Below are 25,829 nucleotides of genomic sequence, written 5' to 3' on the forward strand. Positions count from 1 at the left end.
TTAGAATTAAAAATTCCCCCCCTTGGTTTTATTTCCAGCCCAGAGCGTTCCCAAACTCCCTTGGGATAAATAAAATTATTTCAGCCTCTCAGAAAGAGAAATGACTCCAGAATTTTCACAGAGAGCACAAAAACAACACAGAGGATGTGTCAGCACCTTGTTTATTCCCTGTTTGATTTATTCCCTGCTTACAGCCCTGCTTACAGCCTTTGTCATCCCTATTCCCATGGATTTCCTTTTGGGAATAGTCTGGAAGGGCCCAGGGGGGAAGTGGGAGGGGATTGATGTCAGATTTCACTTTCTGGGTCATTCCAAAGATATTTTGGGTTTATCCCTAAAACAGCTCCAGGAACCATTTGTGGAAGGTTTTCCCTCTGTGCTGTTTTCCCCTGCACAAGGAAACATAAAATTCTCCCAAAACAAGGAGCTGTCCATGCTTTCCTCCCTTCCTTCCCCTGGAAGACTAGTCCAGCCCTGTCTCTCTGCTTCCAGAGAGGAAAAGAAAACAGGAAAACCAAAACTGTCCAAGCACAGGATCCCACTGATCCCAACGTTCCCTTTCTCCAGAACTTATTTTGTTTTTCAGCTTCCTCTCCTTCCTGAAGGCTCCAGGCGGATTTTCCCGCTCTGCCACTGCCCATCCCAGGCTGGCAGGAGTCAAACTCCGCTTTGTAAATCCCCACCCCTCAAACCTGATGGAGTTTTGCCCTGCCGGGGGAGGTGGCACTTCCATCCTTGCAGAGAAATTCCGGATCTTCTTTTCCCCAACCACTGTCCTTCTGAGGTGGTTCCATGCAGGAAAAGGCTCCTGGATGGGTGGGACGAGCTGATGGCAGCAGTGACAGGTCATGGGCCTGTCCCAGCTGCAGATTCCGAGAGGCTGGAGCGTGTTCCAAACCTCCCGAGGGCTGTGGGAGCACCTTTTCCTCTGGAATGCCCTCCCTTCCCGGCTCCCTGGCTCCCAGACTCAGCCACACATTCCAGGGGGACACCAGAGCCCCCCGAGCCCCCAGAATGTGGGGAGAGCTTCAGGACCTTCGCTTCTTCCCAGCCTCTCCCTGCCAAGCACAGGAAGAGGAGGAGGAAAAGGCACTTCCCGATTCCCTGCCGGCTCCAAAGAGGCTTTGCAAGGACAGGGGTGAAGGAAAAACCAGAGTCCAGGGGGGTGACAGGAAGGGAAGTGGAGGAACAAGGGCAGGGGTGCAGAGCTCCACCGCTCACCTGGCTGCTCACACCACCACAACCCAGGGATTTTATTTTTAAGCTTCCCTTGTGGTCATTTTAGAGCTGACTAAAAAGGGACATTTCCAGGGTTTACCACATTCAGGCTGGTGGCAGAGCCCAAAAAGAACCCTCAGAAAAGATGGGAAAATGGAGCACAGGGAGCAAATGCTTTTCCTTTGTCCTCTCCCAAGTGCTCAGGGGGGGTTCATCCCGATTTATGAGATGCTCCCAACGCTGTCCCACCATGGAGAGCATCCCTCTTGTACCAGTAAGAGACAGAAGGAGGATCCCAAACCAGACCAAAACCCCCCAGCTGTGAGGAAGGAGAAGGCGCCAGATAGAGCAGGGAGTGGTTTTGTACATTCAGAGTTTATATTTGGAAAAAGAAAAAAAAAAAAAAAAGAAAAGAAAAAAAAAAAGAAAAATTTAAAAAAAAAATTAGAGGAAGGAGAGGAAGAATTCGAGATTAAAAAAATAGAACTGATGGGAAGCGGTAGCGGAGCCTCCACCACTGCACAACACACACACACGGACACACGAGGCTGGACAACACGGACCCCCCGGGGGGCAGCACCCCCGGGGAACGGGAAACTCTGCATGGCTTTATGGGACCCCTCGGGTGGGAAACGAGCCGCTCCTCCGTGTCTGCCTTGGCACATCCCTGAGTCACGTTCCTGCTCCTCGACAGCGGCATCGAGGCGCCTAAACATGGGAATGGGGGGAAGAGAGGGAAAGAGGGAGAGAATCATCAGTGGAAGACCCGGAATCTGAGATCCGTGGGGTTGTTCGGGTTGGAAAAGGTGTTCAAGGTCATCAAATCGAACTGTTGACCACCACGTTCACCACTGGCCGTGTCCCCAGGTGTCGCATCCAAGTTTTTGGAACTCTTCCAGGGATGATGACCTCACCCCTGCACGGGGCAGCTGTGCCAGGGCTTGGACAACCTTTCCACGAAGGAATTTCCCCAGTATCCAACCTGAACCTCCCCTGGTCAATCTGAGGCTGTTCCCTCACCTCCTGTCCCTGTTCCCTGGGAGCAGATCCCACCCTCCCCAGCTGTCCCCTCCTGTCGGGGAGTTGTGCAGAGCCACAAGGTCCCCCCTGAGCCGCCTTCTCTCCAGGCTGAGCCCCCTCAGGAGTTCTCCAGACCCTCCTCCTGCTGCTCCAGCCCTTCTCCAGCTCCATTCCTGCCTCTGGGGATGCCCCCAGCCCCTCAATGCCTCTCTGGGTGTAGGGTCCCAGTCCGATCCCAGGATTCCAGGCTCCCACTCTTCCCTGCAGAGAGGAGCCGGCGTTGTGCAAATGCAATTGAGTTGAGGTCTCCTCTCCTCTCCTCTCCTCTCCTCTCCTCCTGCTGCCTCTTCCCAGGAATGTGTCCTTTGCTCGGCAGCCCTGGCCAAGGCTCAGGGAGGCCGTGGGGATGTGCTGTCCCCCCAGGGTCACCCCACAGCCGAGCCTTTACCTCTTTCCTCCCAGATTCAGAGCGTTTCTGTGTTCATGGTCAGAGCCTTCCACACCGTGGTCTTGGACATCTCGTCCGAAATGTTGATCTCGGAAGGATCAGCCCTGCAAGGAATATTCCACAGGGTATTCCATGAGGATGGGTCCTCATGGAATACTCTGGCAGCAGCCAGAGGAACAGGAGGGCCTGGAAAACTGGAGCTCAGCTGGTGAGGATGGTTTGGTTGGATGAGGAATTTTGGGAATCAAGCCCCGGAGCTGCAGACTGTGGTAGTGGACATGGCCCTGCACTCAGAGCGCTTCAATAAAAACTTCAGAAGGCTTCAAGTGTCAGCACCATGTTATCCAGACATCTTTCACACCTTTTCGATGTACCAATCCTATGGGCAGCTCCCCACAGCTCAGGCTCTTTCTCTCTTTCTTCTCTCTTCCTTCCGCAGCTCCAGCTCGCTGCTCTCTGTCCCTAACCCTGTCTGTCCCTCGTACAGTGGCTCACCTTCTCTGTCCCTCACACCACCCCCTGTCCCTTCCTCCTCACAGCACGGCCAGCAGACTCCAACTGACTCTCTACCAACTAACTCACTCTTTTATCACACCCAGCTGTGAGGGCACGGCTGTTCCCACTCTTTGGTAATTAACACAGCTGCAATGTGTGGGAGGCAGGATTGCCTTTAGCACTGTCTCTATCTGTCTTCCCACAGCTGGTGTTTCCCCCTGTGACCTCCCAGGTGGGAGGCACGAGGGTCTCCAGATCCCAGAAAGCCATTGGTGATGTAGTTTGGGGAGAAAACAGGAATTATGCCCCACTGTGTGGGGTCAGAGCTCTGCCATGACTTCCTAAATTTCCAGTAAATTGGGATTTTCCCCCTAAGATGACTGGGGATAAATCTGCAAGTGCAGAAACCTAAGCCAGACACTTCCCATTGATCCTGCTGGGGGTCCTGACCTGGGGGAGCTTTACCTGTCAGTGCTGGGCTTTGGGGTGTCCACCCTGCTGGTCTTGCCCAGCTTCAGCTGAACAGAATTCGCAGCAGCCGCTTCCATCATTTTCTGAGACTCCTGAAAAGAGACGAGTCGAGTTCTCTCTCCCTGATCCCAGAGGGGATAAATGAAATTCCAGTAAAAACCTGGCATGCTGCCCTCTCCTCTGACTACTGGCACCTTCAGCAGCAGGTAAAGACCTTCCCCTGTGTGTGTGCTTGGGGTTAGTGACACAGCGGAGAGCAAACCCTCACAGAAATACAATCATTGTTTTTATTATGAGGCTCGTTTTAAAATTATAACAATGTCTCTTCTCTGTCCAAGTGTGAAACTCTCTGAGAATTTAGGGAAAAAAGGTTCAGAATGTGGGATACAGGCTGTGAGATCTCTTTGATTCAGGTCTGGTGTTCCCCCAACAGCTGTTGCCCAGAGAAGCCGTGGATTCCCCATCCCTTCCCCAGACTGGAAGTGCCCATGGCCAGGTTGGATGAGCTTGGAGCACCCTGGGACAGTGGGAGGTGTCCCTGCCCACAGCACAGATAGCAAGGGATGGGCTTTAATGTCTGTTCCCACCCAACCCATTGCACGATCCCACAATTCCATGATTTAAGGATGAGCTGTGACAGGAATAGGGAATCTCACAGCCCAGAGGACATTCCCAACTCCTGGCATTATTACCTCCTCTTCTTTGGCTTCATTTTTGGCATCGTCCAACTTCTTCTTCTTGCTTTCTGGCATGAGGTCATCCAGGAAGCTGAGCTCCCGCTTGGAAAAGCAGAAATCCATCACTTTCCGGACAAAAACGAGAGCCAAAACCTTCAGAAAGAAAAGGGGAAATGGGTGAGGCCAGAGATGGCCAGATCCCTCCAGGGCTGCGAGCACCAGGAGCACCGAGGGGCACTGGGAGCACCGGGAGCATCAGGAATACTGGAAACACCAGGAACAGTTGTCCTGGGTTGCAAATGCAACATGTGTTCTATTCCTATCTGTTGAGACCGTTTGAAGAGCTGTTTTTCCTTTATCTCATAACTCTGGGGGGAAGGGAGCGGGCGCCTTCTGTTAACGGGCAGCTGTTAAACCAGCTGGGGCAGAGTTCTTTACCCCTTCCAGGACCCGTCCTCCCTCCAGAGGATCTCTGCTGTCCATGGGCCATCGAGGCTCACTGCAGGGCTGATACAATCCCATCATCCCATGGGGAGAGGCTCCACCCAGGGGGAGGAGCCCAGCATTCCCGCCTGGATCAAACCTGGCATTCAGAACACCAGCACATCCTGTGTGCACTGGATTCCCAGAGGAATATGGACCCATCTCAGCACCACTGGACCCTTCTCCAGGATCATCTCTGCTCCAACAGAACCACATCTGGCACTGCAGGAGGACTGGATTGGACTGACACCAACACCCCGACCAACAGGGGGTCAGGCTGTATTCTGACTGTCAGTGTTTTCTCTTTGTTTGTTTGTTTGTTTGCATTTTTGTACTACTATTTTTTTATTTTTAATATTCCTAGTAAAGATCTGTTATTCCTATTCCCATATCTTTGCCTGAGAGCCCTCTAATTTCAAAATGATAATAATTCAGAGGGAGGGGCTTTACATTCTCCATTCCATGGGCAGCTCCGGCTTTTCCCTGGCAGACACCTGTCTTTCCAAACCCAGACAACACCGTGACTCACCATCATGGGGAAGATGATGGCAGCACGGGAAGCTTTGATGGCCCAGAGCAGGACGAGGCAGAGCAGCTGGATGAGGGTGAAGAGGTGCACCTTGCGCAGGGGCACGTGGCGCAGGTAGATGAAATCCGGCTGGTGCTTGGCCGGCATCCAGAACAGCTTCAGGCGGTCAAAGAACTGCAGGGAAAGGGGAGACAGTGTCACCTGGGCGCTGCCAAAGCTCCTGGAGCTGCTGGGATGTGGAGATTCTAGGAGCAAGGAGAAATCCAGGATCCTGTTCTGTTCCTCCTGGGAGCAGCAACTGTTTCCCCTTCGCTCCTTCCAAGAACCACCTGGCTTTGCCCACCAAATTCCAAATTATTCCAGGGTTTTCTCTTGTCTTTCTCAGCATCTCTTGGCCCAGGGAATCCCTCAGCAAGGATTCCCACCAGTGGAATTTCCTTCCCTTCACACTGAATCCTGCCCATTCCCATCAGCAAACACCAACCTGTCCTAAAGCCTGAAACAGCGCTGAACTGGATCCTCCCAGTGCTGAACTGGCCTCTCCCAGCGCTGAACAGGGTCATCCCAGTGCTAAACTGGCCCTCCCAGCGCTGAACTGGATCCTCCCAGTGCTGAACTGGCCCTCCCAGTGCTGAACTGGCCCTCCCAGCGCTGAACTGGATCCTCCCAGTGCTGAACTGGATCCTCCCAGTGCTGAACTGGGCTCTGCCAGCGCTGAACAGGGTCATCCCAGTGCTAAACTGGCCCTCCCAGCGCTGAACTGGGCTCTCCCAGCGCTGAACAGGGTCATCCCAGTGCTAAACTGGCCCTCCCAGCACTGAACTGGATCCTCCCAGTGCTGAACTGGATCCTCCCAGTGCTGAACTGGATCCTCCCAGCACTGAACTGGATCCTCCCAGCGCTGAACTGGATCCTCCCAGGGCTGAACTGGATCCTCCCAGGGCTGAACTGGATCCTCCCAGGGCTGAACTGGATCCTCCCAGGGCTGAACTGGGCTCTCCCAGCCCTAAACCTTCCTGAGCTTCCACCCATCAGTTCCTGACACAAAACATTTGAAGCTCCTGCTCTCAGAGACATTTTTTCCCATCCCAAGGCCTTCAGGGAGCGGAAATTCCCCGGAGCAGCCGTACCTGGATTCCTCTGAGTGACGAGACCCCCATGTACAGAAAGACCCCGTAAAGCACTGGCATCGGGATAAACTGGGGGAAAAAGCAATAATTAATGGCTTTAGATTTCATTTGCAGTATTGCCACTCTCTTTCACCACTCCTTTCTCAGGCACTGCCTGAAGATTCCCAGCTTTCCCATGTTGGATTTTATCCAGCACAGATTTTGTTCTCTGTGTCAGGCTGAGCTTTTGAGTAACATTTCATCAGAATAATCCTCTTGTCCAGAGAGGTTGGACACAAAGAGGGGATTTCATCCATTAGGGCCACATTTCATCTGTCTGAGACCTCCTGTGGGGGTAAAAAATTATCTCGAAAAACTCTTGTGGGGATGCATGGAAGTGCCATCTCCTTTGAGCCTGGAGACGGGAATGGGTCTGCTTTGAGCCTGGGGTTGGGATTGTTTGGTGGGAAGAACAGGCAGGAAAGCCTGTAGGAGGAACTCTGAGGGTTCAGCCCCTGGGAATGGCTCTTACGAGGCTCTTGGGTGAGTGAATTGCAGCCAATAAAGTCCTGCTTGTCTGAAAATGTTGAATTCTAACCCAAAACAGGGGTGGGTCTATTGGGTTTGTGTGGCCACGTTAGGGAGGGAGGGAGGGAAGGAAGGAGGGAGGGAGGGAAGGAAGGAGGGAAGGAAGGAGGGAAGGAAGGAGGGAAGGAGGGAAGGAGGGAAGGAAGGAAGGAAGGAAGGAAGGAAGGAAGGAAGGAAGGAAGGAAGGAAGGAAGGAAGGAAGGAAGGAAGGAAGGAAGGAAGGAAGGAAGGAAGGAAGGAAGGAAGGAAGGAAGGAAGGAAGGAAGGAAGGAAGGAAGGAAGGAAGGAAGGAAGGAAGGAAGGAAGGAAGGAAGGAAGGAAGGAAGGAAGGAAGGAAGGAAGGAAGGAGGGAAGGAGGGAAGGAGGGAAGGAGGGAAGGAGGGAAGGAGGGAAGGAGGGAAGGAGGGAGGGAGGGAGGGAGGGAGGGAGGGAGGGAGGGAGGGAGGGAGGGAGGGAGGGAGGGAGGGAGGGAGGGAGGGAGGGAAGGAAGGAAGGAAGGAAGGAAGGAAGGAAGGAAGGAAGGAAGGAAGGAAGGAAGGAAGGAAGGAAGGAAGGAAGGAAGGAAGGAAGGAAGGAAGGAAGGAAGGAAGGAAGGAAGGAAGGAAGGAAGGAAGGAAGGAAGGAAGGAAGGAAGGAAGGAAGGAAGGAAGGAAGGAAGGAAGGAAGGAAGGAAGGAAGGAAGGAAGGAAGGAAGGAAGGAAGGAAGGAAGGAAGGAAGGAAGGAAGGAAGGAAGGAAGGAAGGAAGGAAGGAAGGAAGGAAGGAAGGAAGGAAGGAAGGAAGGAAGGAAGGAAGGAAGGAAGGAAGGAAGGAAGGAAGGAAGGAAGGAAGGAAGGAAGGAAGGAAGGGAGTTTTTAAGGTCCGGTTTTACTTCTCATGATCGTGCTGTGATTTTGTCAGTAATAAATTCAATTAATATCCCTAATTTCAGCCTGTTTTCCTGTGATCATGATTGGTGAGGGATCTGTCCCTGTCCTTATCTCTAGCCATGAACTTTTGCTCTATTTTCTCTCCAATCCAGCTGGGAAGGGCAGGGATGCAGCAGCTTTGGTGGGATCCAGCCAGGATCCCTCTTACTACAGAGGGTCTGGAGGACACCTGGGAATTAAGGGATTTGTCTTGTTTGCTTGGCTTGAGCGCCCCATACTGGGTCTGAAGGGCTGGGAAGCCACCAGGGCTGGTTCCCATCCTGGCTTTGGCATCACCTCCTTGGGGAGAGAGGCCCTAATTTTGCATCCCCTCCCAAACTCCCGTGGGCCACCAGGTGTTTTCCACCCTGTCTTGGTTAGCAATGCAAGATGTATTCTATCCCCATCTGTTGAAACCATTTGAAGAGCTGTTTTTCCTTTATCTCATAACTCTGGGGGGAAGGGAGCGGGCGCCTTCTGTTAACGGGCAGCTGTTAAACCAGCTGGGGCAGAGTTCTTTACCCCTTCCAGGACCCGTCCTCCCTCCAGAGGATCTCTGCTGTCCATGGGCCATCGAGGCTCACTGCAGGGCTGATACAATCCCATCATCCCATGGGGAGAGGCTCCACCCAGGGGGAGGAGCCCAGCATTCCGACCTGGATCAAACCTGGCATTCAGAACACCAGCACAGCCTGTGTGCACTGGATTCCCAGAGGAATATGGACCCATCTCAGCACCACTGGACCCTTCTCCAGGATCATCTCTGCTCCAACAGAACCACATCTGGCACTGCAGGAGGACTGGATTGGACTGACACCAACACCCCGACCAACAGGGGGTCAGGCTGTATTCTGACTGTCAGTGTTTTCTCTTTCTTTGTTTGTTTGCATTTTTGTACTACTATTTTTTTATTTTTAATATTCCTAGTAAAGATCTGTTATTCCTATTCCCATATCTTTGCCTGAGAGCCCTCTAATTTCAAAATGATAATAATTCAGAGGGAGAGGGGCTTTACATTCTCCATTCCATGGGCAGCTCTGGCTTTCCCTGGCAGAGACCTGTCTTTCCAAACCAAGACACCTCGTCCTGTGCTTACCTTGAGCACGGAGGTGAAGAAGACGGAGCAGCCCATGAGCACAAAGATCATCAGGCCAGTGACTCTCTGCTCCCGGATCCCCAAGAACTTGGGCTGCTCGCCCGGCGCGGAGCAGTCGGACTCCACTTTGAGGCTGTTCACGTGGGTGATGGACAGGACGGTGGCGGCCACAAACCAGGGCAGCCCCATTACCGAGCACACCCCCAGCATCACGGCCACCATGAACAGGTCCAGGTGGTACCCACAGCCTTTCTGGGGAGCAAAAATGGAACAGGAGCACCCCTCAGGGACCGGGACAACACCATGGGCGGGACTCAAACCCTGCTGAAGCACAGGTCAGCTTCTGGGGAATTTAAATGAGGTCTGAAGTAAGGACTGGAATCAAACATGGATTTCACGTCTTGCATGAAAATCCAGTAGGATCAGACAGAGTGGATAATGCAGGGTTTGTACCCTGTAATGCAGGGTTTGTCCCATCTCTGCTTCTCAAAAATAATTTTTAAATTATTTTTTCATTCATAAAGAAATTCCCACCACTTGCAGGTAGGATGTGGCTCTGAGTGATCGCTGGAGACCAGTGAGATCCCTTCCCCAGCTGCCACTGACATTTGGAAAAACCCCCACCCTTCTACATCACTCCAAGATTCATTTGTTGTTCCCAAAAGTTGCCATCCCCTCCCTGTGTCCAGGAGAGCTTCTGCCACACAGCCTGGTGTTATCCCAAACCTTCCCAAAGCGTTTGGGACAGGAGCTTGTCCCAGCCCCACAGCAGGGTGGGGATGGGGGACCCCCTGCCGCCCCTCACCTTGAGCCTGTGCTCCTTCCTGTTGACGATGACGGCCGTGATCTGCTGGTCCATGAAGATGAGGATGGTGCAGAGCAGGGCCGGGATGAGCGCGGCCAACACCGTCCACCACGGGTTGGGCCCAATGGGGTTGATGAGCCACCCACGGTCATCCCTGGTGGGCTGCAACACACGGCGGGATCAGCTCCCAGCCCAAACCCTTCCCTGGCCTCCATTCCCCTCCATCCCTGTGTCCAAGCATTGCCCAGCCCTGGCTTCGTGTCACCCTCTCCCAGGGGGCTCCGCTGTGCCAGTGTCCTCTGTCCCAGAGTCCCCTCTCCCCCTGGGGCTGTCTTCCCAAAAGACAGGAGCCAATCCATGCCCTTGGATGTGGCAGAGGAGACACTCACACCACCAGCACCTCCTTCAGCCCAGCCCTGTCCTGCTGGAGATGGTTCTCCTGTTCGGTGTCTGGTTTTGGGGCTGTCCCCTGATTTCCAGGGGGGATCGATGCTCTTGGGTGTCAAAGAGGAGGTGGTTCCACCACCAGCACCTCCTCCAGCCCATCCCTGACCTGCCTGGACATCACCTGGTGGCACCTGAGGTGCCAAAACCTTCTCCACCAATCCCCAACCCCGTTACCTTGAACATGTGGGGGACGTGGAGCTTGGGGGACGGGATCCCGATCCCAAGGTCGATGAGCACCATGATGACAATGGTGAGGAACACAGCAAAGTCACTCACTGTGGATCGGACCTGGGGTGAGAAACCGGGGCTGAGAGGGGCCGGGACACGAGATGGGAAACCTGGGGACACCCACGATGTTTGGTCAATCCCTAAAATCCCACCACTCCAAGGACATGCAGCCAATTCCTTTGGGTGGATATTGCTGCCATGTTGGAGATCTGGGGATCTGGTGTGGGACAATAAAAAGAGTTTAATTAGGGGGAAAATTCAAATTCTAATTCAGACATTAACAAAAATACTAAAGATGAGGAAAGGTGCCACACTTCCGGGTAAAATGGGAATAAGGCACTGAGGCCTCCTTCGTTCCTGTTTTTCCATGGCAACTCCTCATTTGAATGCCATTCCAGCAAATGATGCTCAGAAGGGGAAAAGAAATAAATAACTTTGGAAGAGCTGATTTCCCACTGCCTGAGCCAAAAAACATCGCTCGGGAACAGGTGGCGAGGCAGGTGGGGAATGCTACAACCTCTCTGCACTCATGGAAACGAGGGAAGGACATCCAAGGTCAGCGTTTCCCAGCCTGACTGAGCTGTGGTGAATCCTTCAGTGCTCCAGGAATGGCATTTTGGGAAAGGAGCGCGGAGTCTGTCACGGGCCACCACCTTCTACCTACTCTGGTTGGGAAGTAACGGCTGGTTTTAAACTTCTTCAACAAACTCGACAGGACAAAGGTGGAGAAGAAGAGGATGCAGCACCAGAAGAGGACATTGGGCGCGTAGGGGCCGTTGCGTCCACAGGCAGGTCCTTGGAACTCCCCATGCAAAGAGCGACATTCCTGGAGGAACAGAGCATCAGGACACGGGGGAAAACCAGGATAACGGGGGGGATTGAGGGTCTGGGTGCAAGATCCTTGACCCTGCCACTGCCATAGAAGTTAATGAATCTATAATAAATCAATATATCAATAAATATCAATAAATGTCAATATATCAATATATTATTAATATATCAGTATATTATAGAAGTTAATCAATATATAATATGTCAATATATATCGATATATCAATAAATATCAATATATCAATTATAAATATACCAGTATATTATAAATATGTCAATATATTTAAGGGGCGGCAGCGGCTGAACAGGTGACACACGGAGCTGGAATTCCGCAGAGGGGAGCATGGTGGGACACCACGGACCCACGGCACGTCCTCTGCTCCACCATGGCTGAGGAAAACACGGGAGAGGAAGGAAATGTTGAAAATTTGTGGATAAAGAGGGAACAGGGAATGAGGGCTGGGACAACCACGGGATGGAAAATGAGAGAAATCATCCCTTTGCAGTTGGGGCGCTCAGGCCAAGGCCAAAAGGGGCTGGAGATGTTCCAAAGAGCTCCCATCCCACACCTGGGCTCTGCTTCCAGGGACTATCCCTGTGGGGCTGCTCCAACATGCAAATTTATGCAAGACCCTACAGACAGCAGGGCCTGGAGTCATTAGGAACCAATTAAGGGAGCCAATCACTGCCTTCAGGCAGGAACTTCAGTCCTCCAAGTGCTCCAAGAATCAAAGCACTCCCTGAACCCTGGTTGAGGTCCCACGACTCGGCTGAGGGGGACAGTTCTCATCCCGAGGTCGGGGACAAAGTGAGCTGGGCAAGGTGGGCTCCCCTTCCCAGGGCCAAGCAGGTTAAAAGTACTCATGAAATTTAAGCAGGGACTTCTCAGAGCACTTTGAAGCCCAAAGTCACCTGAAGGTGGTGGCTCTGGCACCTGTGAACGCCCCTGGCCTCCCCGAGGACTTGGTGGCCCCAAGCACTTACGGACACTGTGAGGTTTCCCCAGGTGATTCCCAACACGTTGATCCCGTTGCTCCTCCAGAACCGCAGGGTTTCGTTGCTGGGATGAGCCGGGGGCTCGCACTTACAGCTGGAGGAGGGAAACCGGGACAGGGCTGAGGGAACAGCGCCGGGACAAGCCCGGAGGCACCTGCCCAGGGGTGAGGAGGAGAACACCCACTAATAGATGGTGAGGAGGTCGAGCTTGCTGTGCATGTGCACGGGGAAGGTCTCCCGCAGGTGGCTCAGCTTCTCCAGGGCCTCGTAGATGAAGATGATGCAGATGAGGGAGGCGAAGGCCTCCTCGGTGAAGCGGGTGATGTAGCACACCAGGCAGCTGGCGTCGGTGGCCACCAGCACCACGCAGAAGAACGCAGTCCAGAGCCCAATGCACGTCCGCAGGGACAGGTAGGAGAGCGTGTATTCCCTGGAAAACCACGAAGACTCCTGGGGGAAAGGCCAGCACGGGCCTCGGAGCCCCAAGCCTTTCTCCAGAGAAAATCAGGAGCAATGTGGGAGTGTGTGGAGGTTGCAGGTGGTAGTTGAGGTTTCATGTCCTTGAGATTGCAGGGTGTGGGTGGAGGAGCCAAGTGTTTAATTAGCATTAATTAATGTTGTCTTAACGCCTTGAAGGCTGATTGAGGTTGTGGAAGGTTCTCCCACAACGCCCAGAGCCCCAACACCAAAACCAGCGGGGTTCACCCCGGTCACCCACAGTCAGCCCAGGGCTGAATGAGAAGTTTAATTCTAGTGAGGGGGGCTCATCTCACACCAAGGTCACCAAGATGAAAGGACTGTCATAGAAAAGAGCCATTTCCCAGGAAAAGCTCCTACTTGTCAAATAAAATTCTCAAAATTCAAATTATTCCAGTCAAAAACTACATGGATATTTTGGCAAAATCTATTTCCTCTTCCAGCAAAAACCAGGTTTAAAAGTTTTGTATTCAGTGGAAAATGAATGCTCCCTCATTCCCAAACCAGGGTGATTTGTCTCACCTTCCTTGGGCATCCATCCAGAGCCTCTGGTTCCTCCTGCTCCCACTGCTTCATTTTAACCCAAAAATCCTGAAATTACCCCAAGCCAAAGACCCCAAACGACCCCCAAGCCCAAGGGCTCTCACCCTTCCTGTGCGGCAGCAGCAGCACAAGACCTCTGTGACCCAGCACACAACTTAAATCTGACAACTCCCACCCAGAAAATGAGAAGAAAAACATCATCTCCTTTTGGACCCCTGGATGCTGAAAACATCAGGTTTTCTGTTCTGACAGGTAGTGACCCTCAGGAGGGCACTGCCTTTGACTTGAGGCTGTGGGAACAGCTTCCAGAGCTGAGTGACGGCGCTGGGAGTGTCGGTGTGGTTTGTATGGAGGTGTGTAGCAAAATACTTAAAGTTTGGGGTTTGGGGATATAAAATATAGTAATATACATATATATATATATATAAGGGACAATATGGAGGGATTTGGGCATTGCCTGAGTCCTTCTCCTTGACTGTCATCTTCCTCCTTCTTCTCAGGCTTGGGTGATCTTTTCTAATTGGTTGGTGAAAGCCGCATTGCGGACATTGAGTGATCTTTAATTGGGTTATAAATAAAAATAACTTGGGTGTCGGGTTTTAATTGGTTTTGCTTATTGTTTAAAAGTCCTTGAAATGAGTTAGAAGGGGCCATTTCCTTGCCTTGTTAGACAGGCCTCACATCTCATGAGACTGTAACTTAGATAAGAAATAATAAACTTAGATGAGAAATGATGAACAACCAAGTCCGAACGCGAACCCAACGTGTCTTGCATCTTCTGTCCAGACCTGGCTAGAGCTAACACCGCCACATTCTCCCTCCCCAAAAGAAGAAAAAAAAATCTTTTCCCCCCAAAAAGTAGAAGACAAACATCTCACTTGCAGAATTTGTAGAGAATCTTTTCAAAGACCAGGACGGGTCCAGTGCTGCCGAGGATGGTGAGGGGTTGGCCAGCAAAGAGAGAATAAACCACGCCTGTCATGGACGCTCCCAGCAGTGACTCCATGGCACTCTGACAGGGAACAGAGGGAGTAAATAAATGATTAGGCTTAAAACCTTCCCAAAAACCCCAAAGGAAGTTCACAGCCGCCAAGAGGTTCCGAAGATTATGGAGTGCGTTGGGTAGGAAAGGACCAACGGGTTGGGTTGGCAGGGGCTGGTTTGGGCTCCAAACACTCCCCAGGGGCAGGGACACTTCCCCCCAGTCCAGGGGGGTCGGTTTGGGGCGTTTCCCCCTCCCCACGCTCCCGGCAGAGAGAGGAGCTCACAATGTGGCCGTGGGTCGCCTCCCCCAGCAGTCCCCCGAAGGTGATGACAGGGGACATGCAGGCACAGTAAAGGAACAGGAAGGACGCCAGGCACTGCAGGCTCAGACCGTCCCGAAAGTCACTCCAGAACCACGGGGCCTTGCGCTTCACGTCCAGGACCAGACCTCCAAAGAGCCTGCAGGGAGGGAAAGCCAGGCTGTTCTCGTGGGAGAGCACCGTTGGTTTCCTTTGGGCAGAAAATGCCTTCACCTGCAGGTGTTCCCAGACCTGCCCCACTCCAAAGCCGGTAAACCCGAGTGTGCTGATGCTGGGGCTGGACCCACCTGCCCAGGTGTCCCCCTGCCCAGATCTCCCACCTTCCCAGACCTCCTCACTTCCCAGATCTTCCCCCTGCCCAGGTGTCCCCCTGCCCAGCCCAGGGGGCCAAGGTGGCAACATGGAGCCCTTTCACTGAACCACCTGACCCCAAAAGCTGCTGCAAGGGGAGGTGCCTGCTCAGATTTTGGGGGCAAAACACTGGAAGGCACCAAACCAGGAGAGCTCCCACCTCCCAGTTCGCTCCAGTTCAGGACCGCTGTGTTTCTCCGGCTTGCTGTGGGAAGAACTCTCATCCAGAGCTCCTGGCATCTTCCTCTTTTCCTGTGAACACGGAATTCAGCTCAAAACAGGAATTTTTCAGGCATATTATCAACCGCCTGCTTGTTTTGCTCCTGGCCTGGGTGAGCAAAACACCTGGCCGTGGCTGTGCCCAACTGGGAACTCCAAGTTTACCAGTGTTTGGGTTGTTGTGCTGCCCGTCCCCCTGGCAGCACCCACCTGGGAAGGGACGTTTTTGGGGGGCTCAATTCGGATGGATGGGTCCCACTCTCCTGGTGGCAACACCGTGACCTGATCCAGGAACTCATCAATGCCGGCCACGAGGTCAGCCCGGTCCTTGGCTTTGTAGGCAACATCGTGGAAAACCTGCCCAGAGGAGACCCCCAGGTTAGAACACAGCCCACCCCAGGTGCCCTCACCAAGGCAGCCCCCCTTTGGCTATGGCAGGATCATCTTCCCCAAATCTGCTGGAAATGGCAGCTGGAAACGTTCCCCCAGCAGGAAAAGTCTGGACATTGCGGTGCTTGTAATCATCTCCTCCGTGAGCTCACCGTCCCTTGTGGCTTTGAGGAGAAGTTCTGCCACCCTGGCAATGCCACCACTGGGATGGTGCCAACCCTGGGTGTGGGAAGGGTGAGGTGCAGGATGAACCCCGGGTGGGATTTCAGCCCTACCCAGCATGGCCACACTGGAGGCATTGGCAAAAAGGGGAGAAGTTCTTCTGGCCCGGGCGATGCCACCACTGGGGACAGTGTTCCCCTGCAGGGAAGGATGGGGTGTAGGATGCACCCAGGGGGGAATTTAAGCACTCAGGATTTGGGGTAATGTAAATCTGCCTGGTTGGGGTCGTGAATGAAGGGCTGGGACAGCAAATCCTCTTCCTCACTGCTCCAGGGACAGGGAAGGGTGAAGAACCCCAAAAGTGACCCCGAGATCCGCCTAATCTCGTCACACCTCATCCGTCATGGTGGTGGCCATGGACCTGCCGATCTCGTGGTACTGATGTGCTTTTCCTCCCGGCCCCAGCAGAACAAACAGGAACCTGGGCAAGGAAAACCAAACTGAGAGAGGGGAGCGTGGCTTCACTCCAAGGGCACCCAAAGAAATCCCTGGGTCCTCAAGGGGGAACACGTTGGTTCTTTACTTCCTCCATGGGCTGAACTGTTCACCAAAACCAATCACAAATCTCATTTTGGGGCCGATTTCATTAAAATTGAATTGGTCCAAAAGTTTCAAAGATCCAGCAGGGAAGGGAGAAGGGCGAGGAGCGGCATGGGAGAAACATGCAGCTCCCACCTGTTCCCTTGGGCCCCAAATCGTGGGGCATTTCCAAGTGGGTTTGGGGTTGTTTTAAATAAAATCTTTTTGCTTCTCCTTCAGACCTTGTTGGGATGGGAACTTCTGTCATTCCCGACAGGAGCACGGCCGGGGTCAGGCGGACAAAGGCCACGAGGGGCTGGTGGAGGAAATCCAGCTCTCCCACCAGCACGTTGGATGCCTCTGCTCCGCTGGGAATCTTCTTCATGAAGTGCAGCTCCGCCTGGACAGGACCAGCCATTCTCAGGGAATGCCCCAAAAACAAAGCCCTCAGGGTGCCCCAGGGTCTCTCTCACCCCTCTGGAGGTGTGGGAGAGGTGCAGGGGTCTCACCTTGCTCAGGTCCATGGCACTGGTCTCAGGGGTCACCCCGTTTTTAGCTTCTGCAGTGGTGGGAGAAGGGTGAGGGGTGAGGGTTTGGGCTGGGGGGGAAGAGAAAGACACTCAGAAAGGAAGGAAAGAGGGAGCTGGGGTGTTTGTTATTTACCAGAACAAGTTTAATGGGGACAAAGTCACCCAGAAACCCCCGTCTGGTGCCAAAGCCTGGAGAAACCCTCACCTGGTGCCAAACCCCTGGAGAAACCTTCACCTCAGACTAAAGACAGGCAGGAGACCTCACCAGGTGCTAAAGCCCTGGGAGAAAACTTCTCCCAGTGCAAATTCCTGGAGAAAACTTCACTTGGTGACAAATCCTAATAGAAACCTTCAGCTGGTGTCAAATCTGACAGAAACCTTCACCCGGTGACAATCTCCTCCAGAAATCCTCACCTGGTGCTAAAAACTGGCAGGAACCCTCAGCTGGTGCCAAATCCCTGGAGAAACCTTCACCTTGTGGTAAAGCCTGGCAGAAACCTCACCGGTCTCCAAACCCCACAGAATTTCACCTGGCTCCAAACCCCGCAGAACCTCACCTGGCTTCTCAAGCAGGTGCAGGTCCTGTTTCTTGCTGACATCGGCGAAGGAGCGCACGATGGGCAGGAGGTTGTTCCTTTTCCTCTCGTTCTGGTGGTGGTGCTTCTTCAGCAGCACCTCCCGGACCTTGGCCCGCGTGCGCTCATCGAACTCCGGCGACGGCTCCTGCTGGGCCAGGATCAGGTCTGGGTGGGACAGGGACACAGGGTCAGAGCATGAACCTGCTCTGCCAGAGCCATCCTGCCCTTAGAGCCCTGAACCCCGGATGTGGAGGGAAAATGAAATCAATGTAAAGCAAGGAAATGGCTTGGAATGAGTCGTTATTGAACAAGGGTCAGTTCCTAGGGAGAGCTGAAGAGTCAGGTCCTGAAATATTCAAAAATGTGCAGAACATTCTCCCTTTTTGCTGCAGAACATTCTCCTTTTTGCTGCAAAACTTTGTCCAGTCGCTCTCTAACCCAAAAATCGCTTTCCAGTGGACCCCACTCTGCCAGCAAGAGCTGCACACCCACACCTCACTAGCATCCTGGAAACCCCACCAGGACAGCTCCCAGGGGAGGGTCTCCCGGGGGCGAGGTCCCCTCGGTACCAGCGATGTCCTCGATGCTGGTGGCGCGCACGTCCAGCAGCACCGTCCCGTTGATGATGCAGCTGCGCAGCTCGAAGAGGCTGTGCAGGGACAGCGTGGCCACGTAGGGTTTGCTCCAGCGCTCGCCCCCGTCCTCCACGTCCTCCTCAAACTTCAGCCACCTGTGGGTTTGGGGTGGGATCAGCCAGAAGAAAAGAAAAAAAAACCAAACAAACAAACAAACAAAAAACGGCTCAAGCCCTGCAACCCCTCGAATAAAACCACGGAGGAGGTTCCTGCAGCTGGGAAAGTTCCAGATCCTAGAGAACATGGGATCATGGAATATCCTCAGCTGGCAGCAGGGAATCATGGAATTTCCACAGCTGGAAGGGATCCACAAGGATCAGAGTGCAACCCCTGGCCCTGTGCAGGACACCCCAACAATCCCAGTGAGAGCAGTGACCCTGAGCTCTGGAATCATGGAATATCCAGAGATGGGACCTATGAGGATCACAAAAACTCTGGAAGGGACCCACAAAGACCATCAAGTCCAACTTCTGGCCCAGGATAACCCCGGAAATCCCACAAATCCATAAAGTCCAACGTCCAAGCCTTCCCTGAACTCCAGAACCATGGAATCTCCTGAGTGGGAAGGGACCCACAAGGATCATGAAGTCCAGTCTCTGGCCCTGCCCAGACACCCCAAAACCCCGCCCTGCCCCACAGAGCTTTGTCCAAACGCTCCTGGAGCTCTGGCAGCCTTGAGGCTGTGACCATTCCCTGGGGAGCTGCTCCAGTAGGGAAAGAACCTTTTCCCAGTATCCAACCTAAACCCCTCCTGACACAGCTTCTTGCCATTCCCAAATCCCAGGGGTTTACCTGGCCGTCTCCTTCCACTCGGCATCTTCCCCCTCCTTCACACAGATCTCATCCAGCTCCGTGAACAAGTCGTGGGGGACGTGCTGCTCGTCCTCCTCGGTGCCCAGGATGAACTGGACCCGCTGGGATGGGGTGTCTGGGGACAGGTGGAGATTCCCCATCCCAGTTCTGAGCCTGGATCACATCCCAGTGGCATCACACTGGGACCAGTCCAGCCACAAACGTTGGGCTGGCACCTCTCCCGCAGCTCCCTCCAGGATCCCCCAGAGCCAGGGGAAGGTGGAGCCTCCATCCCATGCACCATAAGGATGGGCTGCTTTCCTTCCCCACACCTCCACCTTTACACCAGGATCCCCAAATCCACTGCGGATTTAACTCCAAAACCAGAGAAAAGTTCGGGAAAACAGGATTTTTGTTTAAAAAAAACCCTCATTTTTCCTTGCTAAAACCGCCACACAAAGCACCCACAGGGGCCTGGTTGTGAGGATCCCCAAATCCACTGCGGGTTTAACTCCAAAACCAGAGAAAAGTTTGGGAAAACAGGATTCTTGCTAAAATAACCCCTCACTTTTCCTTGCTAAAACTGCCGTTCAAAGCACCTACAGGGGCCTGGTTGTGAGGATCCTCAAATCCACTATGGATTTAACTCCAAAACCAGAGAAAAGTTCGGGAAAACAGGATTCTTGCTAAAATAACCCCTCACTTTTCCTTGCTAAAACTGCCGTTCAAAGCACCTACAGGGGCCTGGTTGTGAGGATCCTCAAATCCACTATGGATTTAACTCCAAAACCAGAGAAAAGTTCGGGAAAACAGGATTCTTGCTAAAATAACCCCTCACTTTTCCTTGCTAAAACAGCCATACAAAGCACCTACAGGGGCCTGGTTGTGAAGCCCCGTGGTGGCCGCCCCAGCAGGACTTACAGTGGTATCCCTGCTCCGCAGGCACCGCGTCCTTCTCCCGTTCCCGTTTGCGGTGTTTCTGGCTGTGGGCGCGGTGGTGCCGGTGGCCCTGGCGCACCAGCGGCATCCGCACGCCCACGTACAGGGTCCGGTGGCCTGGGAAAACGGGAATATTGGGAATGATCGGGGCCTCAGCCGGTACAGACACCCCAGCAGGAAACCACAGAGTCATGGGAGCTCCGCAGTGAGGAGGGACCCCAAAAATCATCAAGGCCCCACACAGGACACCCCAAAAATCCCACACCAACTTCTGTGGACCAGGTATTTTCTGAGCCTGAGCTCTTTCCAAGGGAAACTTTCCAACGGTTTTTCTTTTTCCCAAAACAACCTTGTGAAAACAAAACAACCTTGTGAAAACAATATTCTTTCCCATGACAACAGGTGCTGTTTGCTATTTCCGTTACTGAGCCAATGGGAGAGGTGTCAGTCCTGTGGAACAATACCGTGTCTTCTCAGTGCAGCGTGTTATAAAAGGGCTGAATGAACTGTAAATAAACCCTTCTGATTTCTACCGCCCTCTGACTGGAGTCAAGCATCTCTGTTTCGTGTCCTATTGCGACAACTTCCCTTAAGGTAAATTTCGGTGGATCCCTGACTTTCCCAGACTTGCCCTTTTTTCTAAGCCCATTTTTCTCAAGCCTCACACCAAGGGGTGGTTTGGGGTCACCTAAACGTGCCCTGAAAGCACCAAAACCCTTCTCCAGTTCCAGCTCGGGCTGGACAACAACACCATCACCATCAACCCTCAGATTTGCTCATTAAGCCAGAGATAATACAATAATTATAGTTTTGAAATCTTTTTATGGCAGAAGGGGACAAGGAAAGATCAAAGGAGTCCCATGACGATGAACTCCAGGAGGAAAACAGGGAATCTGCATCACATCGAATGATTCTCCTGCCCCTCTCCAAGTGGGAAAAGCGGATGGGAATTATCCGACCCCAAGGACACAACTCACACCGGGGCCTCCACCAGGGCTTTAAAAGCCATCGCATTAAAAATAAATCAATAATTTGTTCCTTTATCAAGAACCATGACAGGTTTTGCTGCTCTTGATGTGATACCAGGCAAGGGACATTGCAGGGAGTTTTCCCCGGGGCCTCGTGGCCCCCCCAGCAGGATCCCAGCAGGATCCCAACAGGATCTCAACAGGATCTCACCTTCCAGCTCCTCCTTCTCATAGTGGATGTTGACTACGTTGCTCGTCCTGCCCTGGTCAATCACGGCCTCCTCATCGTGTCTCTAATGAGCAAAAGAAGAGAAGATCTGGGGATGGGTCTGTGGAGCTCCCGTCACCCACCCTGTCCATAAACCATCCCGTGAGGATCACAGCTTCTCCTCCAGGCACAGCCCAAACAACAAGGACTTGTGGGAGGTTCTTTCCCCATTCCCAAACAAACCCATCAGGTTGCACACAATTGGAGTCTGGAAGGGTTACTACGGGGGGAGAGGGACTTCAGACCCAAATTTGGGCATTTCAGACCTAAAAATACCCGACCGCCGGCTTTGGCTTTGTGGTTCCTTTCTTTAAAAAGGAAAAATACACAGGGATTTCCAAGCTGGGGAGAAAGAGCCACTTTTGGTCTCGGGGTGGTTCGTGCAGGACTCCCTGGGTGGCTCTTGGCCACGGGACGTGGCCACCAGTGACCTCCAGAAGCCCTCAAGGTCCTGCAGAGGTGACTCTTCATCCCAGCAAGGCTCAGGCTCCCCTCGGTGTGAGTTCTCCATGGAAAACAGCATTTTCCATCTTTTAATTGAGATTTCTGCACAGCCTGGGCTCACGGGAGGTATCCCTGCCCATGGCAGAGGGGTGGAGCGGAGTGTCCAATGGTTTTCCAACCCAAACTATTCCATGGTTCTTTTCCACCGCAAATACTGAAAGAAAGGACATCAGCACTGCTCACCTTCCCCTTCCTTGTCCCCCTGGACAATCTGAGGAAACGAAAATTCCATCATCCGTGCAAAGGAAAACCCTGCAATGCCCAACCACCCACGTTTTCTATCGGTTTTCCCAATTATTCCTCATTTAAAGGCTCGGAGGGAAGGTTTGGGTGATGGGGTGGATGGGATTCATCCCCACATCGATGCCATTGCGGCAACTGGAAATGATTCAAACAACAAAAGTCACACCCAGATTTTGATTCCTGAAACTGAAGGTGGAAAAGGAGCAAAATCCTCCGGGAACTGGGAGGACTGGCAGGGCTGCTGGATGAAATTCCAGGAGCAGGAGCTCTCCCCCGTGGCCTGGGAAGCAGCTCAGAGCAACCACAGCTGGAATTTGTAAGGAAAATTCCCAACGCCATCGGGCAGATGCTGCCCTTGTATTGATAATGATGCCATGAGGTTATTGGAAAATGGAAGATCAATAAATAAATGGAAAACATAAAATTAATTAATTATTAAATTTCTGATTTCAGCCAGAAAAACTATCAGGGAATCTGCTCCCCCAAATCCCTGCTTTAACCAACGGGCGGGAAACCTTCGGGTCCCAGTCACTGGTGAGTGTGATGAGGAAGAGGAGCAAACGTTCCCCTTGGGAATGAGTTGCTGGCTGCCGAGTGCCAGTTCCAGAGTTCACTGTTGCTCCCTCCCCGCCTTGCCCAGGTTGCCCAGCAGCCGGATTTTCCTGCACCAGTGGCTTTTCCATCCTCGCTCCAGTGACATCCATCACCCCTCTCCTGCCTTTCCTAGCACCCTGCTCCCTCCAGAGCTGCCCAAAGGGGCCAAACTCCAGCCTTGGAAAAGGCACCGGGTGAAAGGGCCCAATAAACCGCAATTAAAAACGGGAATTTTAATTAAATGGTGGATTTGAGCACACCTGTGGCAGTGGGATTAAACGGAGGGATTTGGGAGTGGCAGATTCAAACCTCCCGTGGGTGACACGGGCGGTCTCTGTCTCTCCCAAAAAACGTTTTGTCAAACCTCCCCTCCTGCACTGCAGGGAAACTCCAGCAGGATTTGGTGGAGTTTTCCCTGCACTGGGATGCAGAGCCCCAGTCGTGCTCCCTGGGATTGTCCCAGAAAGGGTCACTCTGTCCCTGCCTTGGGGACCCTTGTGGGTCCCTCCCCATTCAGGACATTCCATTCCCCTTCATCCTCGTGTCACTGCCCGGTTTTGGGGGACTCCAGATGGATCGGGGGGTCAGATTCCCCCAGGACGAGGTGGCACCTTGTGTCCCTCAGCCCCAGAGACAAAAAGGGACGGAATCAAATCCACGGTGCCAACCCAGGGATTATTTACAGCCACACGCCCCAAAACTCTGCCCACTCGGAAAACACAGCGGAGGGGAAGAGCCCAGCTCTGTTTTATGGAAAACTCTGCGGAATGGGGTGAAAACACCACATCCACATCCTGCCAGGGGAAGGACAATTAGCGTTTGATTAAACCCAAATTCCCAAAGAACAAGTGAGGTACAAATTATCAGGAAAAGAAACATCGTGGGCAGGGCTGATTTCCATCCAAATTTCCTGCAGAAAGTCAGGGAATTCCAGGAAGGTCTCGCTTTGGCACAAGCCTCGTCCCTTGGGGGATCCTCATCAGCCACAGCCAGTCCTGCCGCAGGACGGATCAGCCCCATTTCTCCTCTTCTCGCCCTCCAGCCCTGCTTGACTTCCCGAGCTGAGCTAATCCGGCACCTCCATCCTCCATCCTCGCTTTAATGAGCTCCCTCCCGGCGCCGCCGGACTCAAAGGTCACCTGCCCGGAAAGGTGACCCGGGTGTAAAACGACCCGGCCGGGGAAGGCGACACCGAGGGCTGAGCGGGGAAAATCCCGCCGGGATCCAAGCTCGGAGCCCCACTGCCGGGTTATTAACCAGGATTGAAGCTCCAGGAGCTTAAGGAGGGGCAGGTGGGCACCTGTGGGCCCACGGATGCTCCGACATTCCATCGCCCTTCCCTGGACGCGGCGGAGTCCCCAAAATCACGGGAGGTGACACCGAAGGAAACAGTCCCGCATCAGACTCATCCACTCAGATGGACTGGGAGGGCTGGGTCCCCTGGGAAAATTCAGGGGGATTTAAGGACTTTGTGGAGCCGTGGGTTTGGGATGGGATGGAGCAGGAAGGAGGGTTGGCTCCAAAGCACGAGTTATCCCAGGATACCTGGATGGGTACCAGCCTTCCCTCTCCATCCTCCTCCACTGCCAACAGCCTGGGAACCATCAAACCATCCAAACCGGGCTGGAAAGGGGATGCCGAGCTTGGCATCGCTCACTCTGGAGTTTCAGAGCAGCCAGAGTTGGTTTAATTTGTTGTTTTCTAAGGAAAAAACTCAATTTGGCTGCCTTGAAGTTGTTTTTTTGGGGGAGACTGAAAGGAATTGCTTCTAGGAATGAAATCAGGGATGGCTGGTGCAAAGCAGGAAAACCCATTTCAATTCCCCTCTGTGTAATGTGTCCTGTCCCCCTCTCCAAATTCATATTTTGTTGGGGTTTTGTGTCCCCCAGAGGGATTTGGGGGCTTCAATTTCCCTGACTCCCTGCAACTCCTTAGGAAAGAAAAACTCCTGCTCTGGGGACGTTTTGGGGAAATTGAAGATGAGGAAAAGCTCCGAGCAGAGGCTCAGGACCAGCCCTGAGCCCTCCTGGTCCGCAGCCCAGGGCAAACCAGCAGCGCTGGGAGGATTGATGTCGCTCACCTCGCCCGACGCGTAATTAATAATTAATTAACAACACTGTTCTTGTGGGATGAGGGCACCAGGGGTACCTGGGGGCTGCTGAGGTGGCAGATCAGAGACCCCCCTGACCCCTCTCCATCTCCCTCCTGCCGGACAAAGCCACCGTCCCTGGGGTCCCCTGGACCGCGTCACCCCAGGGACCCCTCGGGCTCCTGGGCCAGGATCTAAACTGGGATTGGGACTGGACCCAGCTGAAAACGGGGGAGGGGACAGGTCCCTGGAGCCCCAAAATGGGGCTGGGGAGGGACGCGCAGGTCACAGCCGAGCATCACCAGGACACGGCGGTCATCAGCGCAGGGCCGACAGAAACTCCGTTCACACCGTAATTTCCGGGCGGATTAATTAATTCCCAAGCTCTCATTAATTAAGTCCCCGCCTGTTGTGATCACCCAGAGCAGCTCCGGCCGGTCCCATGGGCGCGGGGCAGGGGGGGACAGGGACAAGGACACGCTGAAAGGGGAAGGGACAGCCCAGCTGCCTCCTGCGCCCCTCCCGCCCCGGGCACGGGCTGGGGGCACCACGGCTGAGCCCCCCGGACTGCGGGGCTGGGCCGGGGTGACAGTGCGGGGGACAGTGGTCTTTGTCCCCTCTCCAAAGGGTGGGGGGGCAGGAGGGAGGGGAGGCACATCCAGCGGCAGAGAAGGACACGGGGGGCGCCCAGTGGGGACCCCCCAGCAGGCACCACGCAGGTGCCCTTCCCCCCCTCTTCCCCTCCCTCCTGAGCCCCCCATTTGCGCCCCCCCCCCCGCCTTGGCCCCCCCCCCATTTCCGAGGCCGGGCTCCCCCTCCCACAGCCCCGGCACGCCCTGCACACTCCCGGCACCCCAATTCACCGACACCTCCCACCGCGCCGATGCCCTTCACCCCACTTCGCACCCCCCCGGCCCCCCCCCGGGCAGATTCCTCCCTTCCCCGCCCCCCCCCCCCGCTCCCTTTTCCCCCCCCTCGGTCGGAAATGCCGCAGTGAAGCAGCCACGGAGCATCCTCCGGCCGCACCGGGGGGACCGGGCATCCCCCCCGCCGCCCCCCACCTGGTAACTGAGGATCCCATCGGGCTCGTTGCTGCCGGCGGGCATGGCTGGGCCGGGGGCCCGGGCACCCCCCCGGGGTGGGGGCCAGGGGGGGCCGCCGCCGGCTGCAGCCCCGGTGCCGCTCACACCGGCTCCAGCATCGCCCGGCGCCGGGGCCAAACCCCGCCCAGGGCCGGCGGGAGGAGGAGGAGGAGGAGGAGGAGGAGGAGGGCGGGGGGAGGAGGCAGGGCCGGGGGCGGGGGGGGCGATGCCCGG

At 54.0% G+C, this 25,829-nt stretch overlaps 1 protein-coding gene across 1 annotated transcript; it reads right to left on the minus strand.

The window, feature by feature from the left end:
- Positions 1–194: 194 nt before the first annotated feature.
- Positions 195–25,705, minus strand: SLC4A8 (solute carrier family 4 member 8). The gene is made up of 25 exons (XM_066208263.1): positions 25,575–25,705; positions 21,027–21,108; positions 19,830–19,964; positions 18,909–19,044; positions 18,051–18,211; positions 17,461–17,646; positions 16,883–16,971; positions 16,616–16,773; positions 16,188–16,275; positions 15,453–15,599; positions 15,184–15,275; positions 14,637–14,811; positions 14,247–14,380; positions 12,533–12,778; positions 12,337–12,442; positions 11,186–11,347; positions 10,468–10,581; positions 9,847–10,008; positions 9,042–9,293; positions 6,472–6,540; positions 5,342–5,515; positions 4,345–4,482; positions 3,647–3,744; positions 2,687–2,790; positions 195–1,926 (listed from the first exon to the last, which is right to left on the minus strand). Exons 1-24 carry the CDS (start codon positions 25,617–25,619, stop codon positions 2,703–2,705), a joined length of 3,237 nt encoding a protein of 1,078 aa, XP_066064360.1. The 5' UTR covers positions 25,620–25,705; the 3' UTR covers positions 195–1,926; positions 2,687–2,702.
- Positions 25,706–25,829: the final 124 nt, after the last annotated feature.

The sequence above is a fragment of the Chamaea fasciata genome, unplaced genomic scaffold (genome assembly GCF_029207755.1).
Source record: "Chamaea fasciata isolate MVZ Bird 193981 ecotype frontalis unplaced genomic scaffold, bChaFas1.0.hap1 SCAF_192, whole genome shotgun sequence".
Lineage (NCBI taxonomy): Eukaryota > Metazoa > Chordata > Aves > Passeriformes > Sylviidae > Chamaea > Chamaea fasciata.